This window comes from Arvicanthis niloticus, chromosome Y (assembly GCF_011762505.2).
Source record: "Arvicanthis niloticus isolate mArvNil1 chromosome Y, mArvNil1.pat.X, whole genome shotgun sequence".
NCBI classification, from domain to species: domain Eukaryota; kingdom Metazoa; phylum Chordata; class Mammalia; order Rodentia; family Muridae; genus Arvicanthis; species Arvicanthis niloticus.
Window position 1 is genome coordinate 12,433,992 of NC_133431.1, and position 13,742 is coordinate 12,447,733.

At 34.0% G+C, this 13,742-nt stretch overlaps 1 protein-coding gene across 2 annotated transcripts; it reads left to right on the forward strand.

Moving 5' to 3' along the window:
- Positions 1-2,381: 2,381 nt before the first annotated feature.
- LOC143437334 (vomeronasal type-2 receptor 116-like) lies at positions 2,382-11,301 on the forward strand. 2 transcript variants are annotated; one of them, XM_076922137.1, is made up of 6 exons: positions 2,382-2,587; positions 5,169-5,451; positions 5,868-6,671; positions 7,682-7,909; positions 9,000-9,123; positions 10,397-11,301. In XM_076922137.1, exons 1-6 carry the CDS (start codon positions 2,382-2,384, stop codon positions 11,299-11,301), a joined length of 2,550 nt encoding a protein of 849 aa, XP_076778252.1. The 2 variants fall into 2 exon arrangements, with proteins under 2 accessions (XP_076778252.1, XP_076778253.1); XM_076922138.1 differs by having other exon boundaries at positions 10,400-11,301.
- The last annotated feature ends 2,441 nt before the right edge of the window (positions 11,302-13,742 follow it).

Genomic DNA, 13,742 nt, shown 5'->3' on the forward strand with positions numbered 1-13,742 from the left:
ATACCACTCCTGGGCATATCCTCAAAAGATGCTTCAACATACATCATGGCACATGCTTCACTGTGTTCATAGTAGCCATATTTATAATAGCCAGAAGCTGGAAAGAACAGATTTTGTTCAATAGAGAAATGGATACAGAACATGTAGTACATTTACACAATGGAGTACTACTCAGCTATTAAAAACAATGGATTCATGAAATTCTTAAGCAAATGGATGGAACTAGAAAATATCATGCTGCGTGAGGTAACCTAGTCACAAAACAGCACACACAGTATGTACTCACTGATAAGTAGATATTAGAGAAAAGCTCAGAATACCCATGAAACAACTCAGAGAACACATGAAGCTCAAGAAGAAGAAAGGCCAAAGTGTAGGTTCTTCAGTACTACTTAGAAGGGGAAACAAAATACTCACTGGAGTTAGGGGGTAGGAGGGAATTTGGAGGAAGAAAGGGAGGGGAGGGGGAAAGAGGGCAGGATCAGGTGTGGGAGAAGATAAGGGAGATGAACAGAGGGTCAGGAAATTGAAGAGAGGTGTGTAGCAATGGGTGATGGAAAACTTGGGGTAGCTACCAGAAAGTCCTAGATGCCAGGAAAGAAAGAGGATTCCAGGACCCAATGGGGATGACATTAGCTGAAATAACTAAAAAAGGGGGAGAAAAAACTATAGAGACTGAGGATAGGCTCTGCACCTGGTTAAGGCATGGGACCCCATACTCATCTCAATAATATTAACTCATAATTGCTCCTGTCTAAGGTAAATCCAGAGACTTCCCCACCTGGGGATCCATTCCATATGCAGCCAGCAAACCCAGACACTATAGCTGATGACAAGAAGTGCTTACTGACAGGGGCCTTATCTATCTGTCTCTTGAGAGGCTCTACCAGACCCTTCCCAATACATATGCAAATGCTTGCAGCCAAGTATTGAACTGAGCACAATGGTGTGTAGAGTCGGCCTCCATCCACATTTCCAGTTCTTTGGACACACCATTATCACTCAGTATACAAAAAGTATAGACTATCACAACAAGACATTCAATTTACACAATATATAGGTCTGCAAATGTACTAAAATATATAAACTGACAAATTCATAATTCAACCAAAGTATGAAACAAATTCTCATTCATAGTAACTAAGATAGCACAATAAACTCCATAGAAAGATTTTACCATAAGCAGTGACACACTAACCATTACAAAAATGGAGTTAAAGACTCCACTTAATTCAATGTGGATATTATGGGCAAAAATATAAGGAAATTAAAAAAAACACATCAATTCAATGTTCCATCTGTGTCACTAATTGTAATCTAACCAAGTCACATAAATGAGCATAAGAGACATACATCTGTGTTGTTGCAATGTAATCCAAGACAGGACTGTAGCAAAACAAATACCAACTAGACAAGAATAAAAAAGGAATATACTAACATTAGCAATAAAATTCTGTCTCATAAATGACATCTAATTTCTTTCATTCCTGTGAGTAAAATGTATGAAATTGTTCTCAAATTTCTTAATGAAGTATGAACAAACATCAACCAAAGAAATGTTTCATCAAATGACACTGACTACCAGGGACTGATTATCACACAAGATATCAGCATTGTAACTCAGCGAATGTCTTTGCAGGTACTGATATTGGACAGGATGGTTGATGAATCTCTATAACTCAAGTCATCATTGGTTTCAGCATGATGACATATTCCAGAGATGACAGGAATTACGTGATTTTGAGGAGATTTTGTGAACATGACTAGCATACAATAGTATATGAACAACAGAGAGAATGGTCAACTCCTGCATCAGTGTTGCATGTGAGAGTGCCCTTCCCTACACGAGACAATGGAAGGTATAATGTCCCATGATTAAACTCAATGTCTAAATGTTAAGGATCACTTATGACCTTCTCAACTTTTGTCTTACTATGGAAGTTCTGATGAGATCCATTGTGTTCATACATATGGCTGTTGACACATGGTCTGGTCCTAGTTGTCCAGGAGAAGATACTTTTTGAAAATATTTATGCCATGGATATGAATGAAATCATGGCACCTGAGGACGGAGAACATGATCTTCACAACATGTTTTCAACAATGTTTTGATCGAAACTTTTCAGACCTCAGATGTAGAGCTTGAGGCAATAATTTTCCCAAATGTATCCAGGGAACATGACATAAGATGAATAGAAAGGAATTATTGAATATAATTAAGTAGATATCCAAACAGCAATAGCCATAAAAACAGACACATAGGCATAAATGTGTGTGTGTGTGTGTGTGTGTGTGTGTGTGTGTGTGTGTGTGTGTGTGTGTGATGTTTGTCTGCATAAGAAACAAATTAAACAACTGCTCTGGCTTAGATCTCAGCAGACATGAAGAAGCTACGTGGTTTCACTATTTTCTTTTTTCTTCTGAAGGTTTCTCTCATCTTGTGCTGTTTGACTGAACTCAGTTGCTTTTGGAGGATAAATAATAGTGAAGATAATGATGGGCATTTGAGAAGTGACTGTGGTTTTACTCTTTATACATTCGAGCAAGCTTTTGAAGACAATAATTATAATGAACTTACTTCTTTAAGGTAAGTCATTAACTATGTTTCCTGCTTTAGTGTCATGAATTAGAAATATTTATCTGTATACAGAAATTGTAGGGTTCTGTCCTGTTCTTCCCCCTGTTACTTTAGGAACTACTGGAAAATAATCATTACATCATTGACTATTTTAATACTTTGAAATGTGTCACAGTTTAGTTTATTTTTACTATGTTGGTCTCCAGTTCACAATGCTGGACAATGAGAGAGACTGGATTCTGTTGTGTGTTTGTGGATATCTTGTCTTGAAAGACGTCTCTTCATCTACCTTGAATTCGCAGTTCTCACCTTTGGGAAGAGCTCAATATGAAGAGACTCCAACACTGCCTATATTCTATTGTCTGCCATTGATTCTTGTATGAGCAGGCATCTAAATGCCTTCATAAAAAGGTTATCAAATTTTGGTCTCCAAAAGTTAGGCATACATTCAGATATTGAAATATTTGTGTATGTGCTGGTCTACTATACCTGATTACATGAATATATATATATATATATATATATATATATATATATATATTAATAACTTGTGATATAATGTAATATAACATTACATATATACCTTGCTTTTTAAAATAGTCTTTAAATGCATCCCCCCCTGCCATTCTGGAGTTGACACTTAATGTGGATAAAGATTGCCAGGCTTCATATTCTGTTACCAGAATAATCTTTTGGTTCAATTATGCAAATACTCAGTCACATATTAGGCTTATTATCACTATCAGTTAGATGGTCAATATATCTATTAATTATCAAATAAATATAACATTAGAGAAGATCTAGGAGAATAAATGCATTTCTTGTAGATAAGAACCGGTTCTTAATGTGGCTACATAGTTCTGAGATCCCAAGTGTGAGATGTTATCATTTGTGCCTGCTGATCATGTAGGAAGGAGTGTTGAAATTACTTACATATTACATAATCTTTATGACTGGGACTACTTTTTTGTGACTGAGTTTTCCTGTAGTTTTCTGTCTTTGACTCTTCAACTGATCTCTAATCCAATTTTCATGTCTTTGGGATTTAAAGAATATGTTTTCCAATTGTTATCCACAGTACACTGTGTATACTTTGATAGTGATGGTAGCTTCACATTATTATACTTATCTGTTAGGTCAGTAGGAATTTTATTTCTGATGTATTCTGTTTTATCCTACACCTCAGTAGAAAAATAGTGAAAATCCTCATTGGTGACATTTTTATAAGCCATAATTAGGTTTAAAATTATAAATATATGCACTGGGCCAATGCACTTTTCAGGTTTCAAAAGAAAAACTTAGCTTCAAACAGTCCTATTGAAATTGCAAATTTCATCAAAAGAGGATGTTTTTCATTTTTACTTCTGATGAGAGGTAATTTCTAATAGTAGTAGATAATCTGCCAACTGTCCTGGGCCAGGTGAACACATTTCATAGAGAGAGAAGATTTTTGTGTTCAGATATCACTTAAAGGTTCTCAAAGAATTAAGAAGACTGAGGTGTTAAGAAAAATCTGATATCTTTTTTTATGAAATTGACTAGTAACAACACACTGAAAGGTAACATTAAATTGATGTGTAAAAGAGCAAAAAGGTTAATATTCTAGTTATGTGGATAATTGTATCATATTGTATATTTTGAAATAGATAAATTGATTTATATAAAATATATCTTAAAATAATTATTGTTTGTTGAATATTAACATTTGAATATATTAACATCATGTTCTACAAAAATCATGAGAATATTATTGATGTTTTTTCACTGTGCATAAAACTAGCATTTTTAATGTTCAATACAAAGAGAGTTTGCTATTTTGAAATCTGTAAAATATTCTTACTGATGAAATAATTTCTTTCCTACAAACACTGATAATCATTTTAAGTAAATTGATTGTTAGACAATGTACACAGATGTATAATGTGCTTTGAATACTCTCACACGATATCATATAAGGGCTTTTGAGTATAATTTTTAATGATTCTTTTTTAATATTTTATTCTCCTTTACTAAATTCCCCCAAAATATTTTGTATGTCTTGAAACAATTTAGTACTCAATGTTAGATATAGGATTCATGGTTATGGATATTATTAAATATTCATTAATAATATTTTAGGTTATTAAAAATATGAATATAAAAGTTGAACAAATTTGCGATATATTACCTGATTCTCAAAATACTCAATAAAAATATGATGTATAAATTGCATTTAAATATTAAAAATTTTAAGGAGAATGTGTTATACCATTTATGTGTAGTTTAAGCCATGCTTATTTATTTGTTTATCTGTGGAATTACAACTCCAAATATACTTTAGAGTAGTCTTGCTCAAGAGGACAAGAATCTAGTTCAAAGATGACAGAGATATAAATAATCTTTATCAGTTTTCACGAATACAAAATTTATCATATTATAGTACCATACATCTATGAGTTCTTAAATTTTATGGAGTTCTAAAGACTTCTAATTTATGAAACTTATTCAAGAAATTTAGACAGAAATTTAGCATGTCTCATAGTACAAACTTTTGCAATTTATATTTCATGTTTCAGACATCTCCCTTAATCATTATTATGCCTTGTTCTAGAATACAAAAAAGAAAATATGAGTTTCTTCTGGTAATGATTTTTGCTGCTGAGGAGATCAACAAGAATCCTTATCTATTACCCAACATGTCTTTGATATTTGACATCATTGTTGGCGTATGTGGAGATACATTGGGACTTCTGGATGTAGTATATCCACAACAAAACTATAGTTCGAATTTTATTAATTATATCTGTGGATTAAATCCAATGTGTGTTTCATACATTATAGGACCATCATGGAAATCATCCTTAAGAATAGCACTTTATTCTAGGACCCCAACTGTAAGAAGGCATAACACTGGAATAGTTAACAACTTTTAAATTTCATTTGCATGTGCCTACAAGAAAGCTTGAAGAGCATGCATTTATGTGTGTGCTGCTACACATATACACACACATATTGTGTGTGTGTGTATATATATGTATATATATGTGTGTATATATATATACATATATATGTATATATATACAAAAGAGTTAAATAATCATATCTGAGCAAACAGAGAAAACTGTTTCATAGGACATTCAGACTTGTCAGAAGTAGTCTAGGTCCTAATAGAAATAGATATTTATAGTATAATCTTATTATCCTTAACAGGAGTTCTGAAGGTGAGTAACGTTACCTGTATGTAAGTCCAAGTATCCTAACAATCATATTCCTCATGTGGACGTTTCATCTTCTCTTTTGCATCCTTTAGGTTTTCTTTGGACCTTTTAATCCTAACCTAAGTGACCATGACCAGTTGCCCTATGTCTATCAGGTAGCCACGAAGGACACCCATTTGTCCCATGGCATGGTTTCCTTAATGGTTCATTTTAGATGGACTTGGATTGGACTGGTCATCTCAGATGATGACCAGGGTATTCAGTTTCTCTCAGACATGAGAGAAGAAATGCAAAGGCATGGGATCTGTTTAGCTTTTGTGAATGTGATCCCAGAAAACACGCACTTATACATGACAAGGGCTAAGGTATATGATGAACAAATTACGACATCAACAGCAAGGGTTGTTATCATTTATGGTGATATGAACTCTACTTTAGAAATTAGCTTTAGAAGATGGGGATATTTAGGTGTTCAGAGAATCTGGATCACAACCTCACAATGGGATGTTATCACAAATAAAAAAGATTTCATCCTTGATTTCTTCCATGGGATTGTCACTTTTGCACACCACAAAGGTAAGACTGCTAAACTTAGGAATTTTATGCAAACAATAAACACTTACAAATACCCAGTAAGCATTTCTGACTCTGTCCTGGGGTGGAATTATTTGAATTGTTCAATCTCTAAGAACAGCATTAAAATGGTTCCTTTTACATTCATCAACACATTGGAATGGACAACACTGCACAAATATGACATGGTCCTGAGTGATGAAGGTTATAATTTGTATAATGCGATTTATGCTGTGGCCTACACCTACCATGAACTCGTTCTTCAACAAGTAGAGTCTCAGAAAATGGCAGAACCCAAGGGAGTATTCATGGACTGTCTGCAGGTAAAGTTTCTTACACTTCATTATGTTTAGATAAATCAATGTGATCTTTTAAATGGAACCTGAGAAACAATTGTACATTTGTTAGAGATTATTCTCTCTGTGTAAAGATTTCTATACTGCAAAACTCCCCAATGAATATTTAAATGGATAAATATCATACACAAGGATGATTTAAATGGAAACAATACATTTTTTGAATATCAGGGAGTTTTGTGAAAACGTGTCTCAACATTTCACCAAATGAATTCAAAATTTAAAATAGGAGCCAACAGGTTTATCTAAAAGCCTTAAGTAGGTTAGAATATTTTTCTAAAGAATAATTTCTCAAAAATACGTACATGAGCTGAGCAGTGGTGGCTCACACCTTTAATCCCAGCACTCGATTGGCAGAGGCAGGCAGATTTCTGAGTTTGAGGCCAGCCTGGTCTACAGAATGAATTCCAGGACAATCAGCTCTACACAGAGAAACTGTGTCTCAAAAAAACCAAAAAAAAAAAAAAAAAAAACAGGTATATGAGCTGGGATTAATAGTTATTCATTTAACTTAACAATTATTTATAAAATCATAAATGACTAAGACCGCACATTTTATTAAGTTTGTGGGTTTTTTTTACATGCATAATGTATGCATATGAAAGACCCAGAATCATCCTTAATTTTCACAACTTGCAGACATTCAGACTTCCCCTTCATTTGCACATACATGGCTTCCATTTTTTTACAAAGTATTTTTGACAAACGTGCACACTACACACACACAGAAACACACACACAAACACACCATGTTACTTGATATTTGGTAATAATTTTTCTAGCACATTTTTCATCGAACATTAGTATTCAGTATATTAATTTTAATTATCAATAAGGTATATTTTATTTTACTACACAAGATTACTTTAATACAGCTGTCTTTTCTGAAAGTCTATGAAAAATTAGAGGAAATTCTCAATTTGGCATTCTCTTTATTGATATGCATATGTAATTATCTAATAATGCATCTCATTTAGATGGCTTCCTTGTTGAAAACCAGGGTATTTACTAACCCTGTTGGAGAACTGGTGAACATGAACCATAGAGAAAATCAGTGTGAAGAATATGACATTTTCATCATTTGGAATTTTCCACAAGGCCTTGGATTAAAAGTGAAAATAGGAAGCTATTTTCCTTGTTTCCCACAGAGTCAACAACAACTTCACATATCTGAAGACCTGGAGTGGGACACAGGAGGAACATCAGTGGGTATACCACAGATTTTTTTCAGGATATCTAAATTTTAAAGTATGAGGCACTGAAGTAATAGTTCTGTGGTTAAGACCAATTGCTACTTTTACAAAGGACCATCCTCAGTTCCAATCACCAAAATTTGATAACTCTCAACTTCATGTAAATCTGGTCATAGGGATCAAAGGCCTCTGGATTCCATGTTCAGTTGCACACACATGTCTATTCAATGACATAACACAGGAATATATTTACTAAACATATAGTAATATATATGTAAATATATATATAATTAAAATTTTGTAACTTTATGTAAATTACAGAATTTTTTGATTGTGTGAACATATTTATAGTTTAATTAAGTACAGCACATATTTATTAACAGAAATCTTTCTCCAGATTCAAGGTTTATTAATTTATATCTTTTTATTAGTTATTTTATTTATTTGCATTTTAAATATCATTAGCATTCTGGTTTCCCCTATTCTGTGGTGGATTCCTCTATCGGGCATCAGTAGGAGGAGAGGCCCTTGTTCCTTTGGAGGCTTGGTGCCCCAGCATAGGGAAAGGACAAGGTGATGAGGCAGAAGTGGGTGGGTGGGTAGGGGAGCTCCCTCATAGAAGTAGGGGGTCGGTGGGATGGGGGTTCAATGTTTTCTTTTAAACTTAGGAAAACTTCATTAATTGTATGAGTGTTTTATATAACATATTTTGTTCATACTCACCAAACAACTCGTTCTTGATTTACCATACAACTCAGTGTTCTTATTTTTTATTTATAAATAATTATAGAGAAACTGATGCCAAATAAACATTCCTTTTTGATTAATCAGTTTAGGAAGGAAAAATTTTAAATTGCTATAAACTGAATGTTGCATATATAATATTACATGTTATATAATGTACTTTGACTTTCAGTGCATTTCGGGGTAATACAAAATAAAAATGTCCCTGAAATATTTAAGTAATGCTGGTTATTATGGGAGTATTTATAGCCATATCTTTTAATGTCCCACATAGCAATCTATGGGTCATTATATATATGATGTATACATGAACTACACACACGCACACACACACAACACTACATATATGTTGCTTCAGGTTCCCTCCTCTAGGTGTAGTGTACCATGTACAGCTGGATTCAGGAAAATTCATCAGAAAGAAACAGCAGACTGCTGCTTTGACTGTGTCCAGTGCCCAGAAAATGAGGTTTCCAATGAAACAGGTACATGCTTGCATGCAGAAGAGATATTGTTGAATTCGATTACTTTCTTATGGCAGACTAGAAATACGATATGGCCTAGATGGAAACTGAACACCTAAACTCTCGTGCTTAGAACATAATCAGTTAAATAATACCAACTTCTTTTGAACTTAGCAAATAATCTGCAATATATTCTACAAACAGCACATTTCTTTCACAATATGATGGTTACTGATTTTATATTAAGACCAGATGCTCAGGGTAACAGTCATTGTTTAGTGAAATATATTTTAAGAGCTTAGATGGCTTAAAGGATTAAGCATGTCTTGTCAATGAATTAAAACAAGAGTGAAAATTTCAAGAATGCAGCAAGAGAGGGGATAGCACTTATCATCAATCCCAGCCTAGCTAAGGAAAGAGGGATGAATGTAAATATCCATAATCTCCATGCCATATTAAATGTGTGGTTGGGAAGAAAGAGATTTTACCACAATGACAGGAACATGCATTTGTCAGTGAGGGATACAGTTTTAAGAATGAAAATATTTCTTCATGCAAACAGTATTTGCATGAGGAATTGTGTGCTCTGGTGCCTATGGGTAGGTATAGACAAAGGGAACAACTCTCAAAGCAAACAAAGTATATAATGAGTTTCATGACCTGGCATCAATACCTATGTCTGCACACGACTCTTGTCTGTGAGTTGTGAATTTATGGTTTGAGGAATTTCATAATCTGAGATGATGCATATTATTCATCATCATAGTTTTCCTTGTTTTGTTTCATAAATAATGTTTTTTATGTTCCATTTCCTTTGATGGTGTTTTGTTCCATCACCAAGCATATGATAATAGAGAGCAATCATAAGTCAGTGGTCCCTATGGCAATAAGGAGTGAAATAGATGCTCAAAACCAAATTATGTTTTGATATATCCTATTAATAATACAAATACACATTATTTTTATACTAATAATATTAAAATATTCATATATAAAATAATAATATAATGTATATATAATATAATAATATATAATAGTATACTGTATATAATATAATGTATATAATATATTATAATATTATGTACATTATTAATATAATAATATTATTATATATTATTATATGTTAATATAATACTAAATAACAATATTATTATATTATTATATATTATTATATTAATAATATTATAATATTGATATATATAATAATATAATAATATTACTATTATATTAATAATATACATAATATTATTGCCTACATAATTATGATATCTTATACTGGCTTATTGTTCACTAGCAGATATGGAACAGTGTGTGAGGTGTCCAGATGATAAGTATTCCAACTTACAGCAAACCCACTGCCTCCAAAGAGCTGTGTCCTTTCTGGCGTATGAAGATCCAGTGGGGATGGCTCTAGCCTGCATGGCCCTGTGCTTCTCAGCCACCACAATTCTAGTACTTGTCATTTTTGTGAAGCACAAGGATACTCCTGTTGTGAAGGCCAATAACTGCATTCTCAGCTACATTCTGCTCATCTCCCTCATCTTCTGTTTTCTTTGTTCATTGCTCTTCATCGGACATCCCAACCAGGCCATCTGCATCCTGCAGCAAACCACATTTGGAGTGTTTTTCACAGTGGCTATTTCTACCGTGTTGGCTAAAACAATAACTGTGGTCCTGGCTTTCAAGCTCACTACTCCTGGGAGAAGGATGAGAGGGATTATAACAGCAGCACCTAAGTTGGTCATCCCCATGTGTACCCTAATCCAACTTGTTCTCTGTGGAACCTGGTTGGTAACATCTCCTCCCTTTATTGACAGAGATATACAATCTGAACATGGGAAGACTGTTATTATTTGTAACAAAGGCTCTGTCATTGCCTTCTACTTTGTCCTGGGATACTTGGGTTTCTTGGCTCTGGGAAGCTTCATTGTTTCTTTCTTAGCTAGGAACCTTCCTGACAGATTCAATGAAGCCAAGTTCCTAACTTTCAGCATGCTGGTGTTCTGCAGTGTCTGGATCACCTTCCTCCCTGTCTACCACAGCACCATGGGAAAGGTCATGTTAGTTGTGGAGGTCTTCTCCATCTTGGCTTCAAGTGCTGGGTTGCTAGGGTGTATTTTTATCCCAAAGTGTTATGTTATTTTATTGAGACAAGATTTAAATTCTCTTCAGAAGTACAAAGATAACTTTCATCATTGAAATTTCATTAGTTTTAAAATGTTAGATGGTACTCAACATATCTTCCTGCTTTGTCTTAACAAAAGGACATACAAAAATTTTAAATAATATACTATCACAGCAGGATAGCACTGCCTATATGGGATGGATCCCTAGGTGAGGCAGCCTCTGAATGGGTTTCCATCAGTCTCTGATCCATACTTTGCCTCCATATTTCCTCCCATGAGTATTTTGTTCCACCTTCTAAGAAGGGCTGAAGTTTCCTCACTTTGGTCTTCCTCCTTCTTGAGCTTCACGTGGACTGTGAATTTTATCTTGAGCATTGTATCTTGGGTATTCCATACTTTTAGGGTAATATCCACTTATCAGTGAGTACACACCATGTGTATTCTATTGTGACTGAATTAACTCATTCAGGATGATATTTTCTACTTCCATCCGTTTGCCTAAGAATTTCATGAATTATTTTTTTAATAGCTGAGTAGTACTCCATTGTGTAATTGTACCACATTTTCTGTATCCATTCCTCTGTTGAAGGACATCTGGGTTCTTTCCAGCTCCTGGCTATTTTAAATAAGGCTGCTATGAACATAGTGAAGCATGGGTCCTTGTTATATGTTGGAACATCTTTTGGGTATATGCCCAGGAGTGGTATAGCTGGGTCCTCAGGATGTACTCTGTCCAATTTTCTGAGGAACCAACAGACATATTTCCAGAGTGGTTGTACCTGCTTAAAATGGTTATACCAGCAAAAATGGAGGAGTGTTTCTTTTTCTCCACATCCTCCCCAGCATGTGTTTTCCCCTGAGTTTTTGATCTTAGCCATTCTAACAGGTGTGAGGTAGAATCTCAGGTTTGTTTTGATTTGCATTTCCCTGATGTCTAAGGATGTTGAACATTTCTTTAGGTGCTTTTCAGCCATTTGTTATTCCTCATTTGAGAATTCTTTGTTTAGCTCTGTACTCCATTTTTAATTTGGCTCTTTGGAGTCTAACTACTTGAGTTCTTTGTATATATTAGATATTAGCCTTCTATTAGATATAAGACTGATAAAGATCATTTCCCAATCTGTTGGTTGTCATTTTGTCCCATTGACAGGTTTGTTTTGTGTTGTTTTGCTTTTGTTTGGTTGAGTTTTTTTCTCTACAGAATCTTTGCAATTTTATGAGATCGCATTTGTCGATTCTTGATCTTATAACACAAAGCACTGGTGTTCTGTTCAGGAAATTTTCTCCTGTGCCCATGTGTTCAAGGCTCTTCCACACTTTCTCTTCTATTAGTTTCAGTGTATCTGGTTTTATGTGGAGGTCCTTGATCCACTTGGACTTGGGCTTTGTACAAGGGAATAAGAATAGATTGATTTCTATTCTTCTACAAAGTGACCACCAGTTGAACCAGCACCATTTGTTGAAAATGCTGTCCTTTTTCCACTGTATGGTTTTACCTCTTTTTCCAAAAAAAAATGTGACCATACTAGTGTGGGTTCATTTCTGAGTTTTCAATTCTATTCTATTGGTCTACTTGCCTGTCTCTGTACCAATACAATGCAGTTTTTTCACTATTGTTTGAGGGATGGTGATTCTCCCAGAAGTTTTTTATATTGTTGAGAATAGTTTTCACTATCCTGGTGTTTTTGGTATTCCAAATGAATTTGCAAATTGTTCTTTCTAATTCTGTGAAGAATTTAGTTGAAACGTTGATGGGGATTGCATTGAATCTGTAAATTGCTTGCCTTCAGGAAAATGGCCATTTTTACTATATTAATCCTGCCACTCCATGAGCATGGGAGATCTTTCAATCTTTTGAGTTGTACTTCAGTTTCTTTCTTCAGAACCTTGAAGTTCTTGTCATACAGATCTTTCACTTGCTTGGTTAAAGTCATTCCAATGTATTTAATATTATTTGTGACTTTTGTGAAGGATGTTATTTTCCTGATTTTTTCCTCAGCTTGTTTATGCTTTGAGCACACTATTATTATCCAGATTATATGATAGTATATTAAGTGACCCAAAATTTGCACCAGAGAACTACTAAATCTTATTTGAGCTTAATATTACACATCGCATACATACACATGTGCACACACACACACCAACAAGACACACATTATTATTTTTGAATATCTGTTGTTGAATCCAGTGTTATTTTTCTCTTAAAGTATTGTTACATTATTTTCAACTGCTATTTTGTAGTCTGTTTTCTACACTGTAATTTACATGTTCTTTCTTTACATTCTGTCTCTAAAATATCCTTTGTACCCCTTTCTGCAATCCTGAAATGCATGGGCTTTTTATTTTGTTAATTCCTACTGAATGCCCAAGTGTATTTTTATATATGTATATATTTTGAAATAAATATGTAGAAAACATGTAAAATTGCATGAATTTATATTCTAAACTCTCATTATTTTGAAATACACAAATAAACTTTGTTCCCGTTCATGAAAATGAAAACCTCTAACA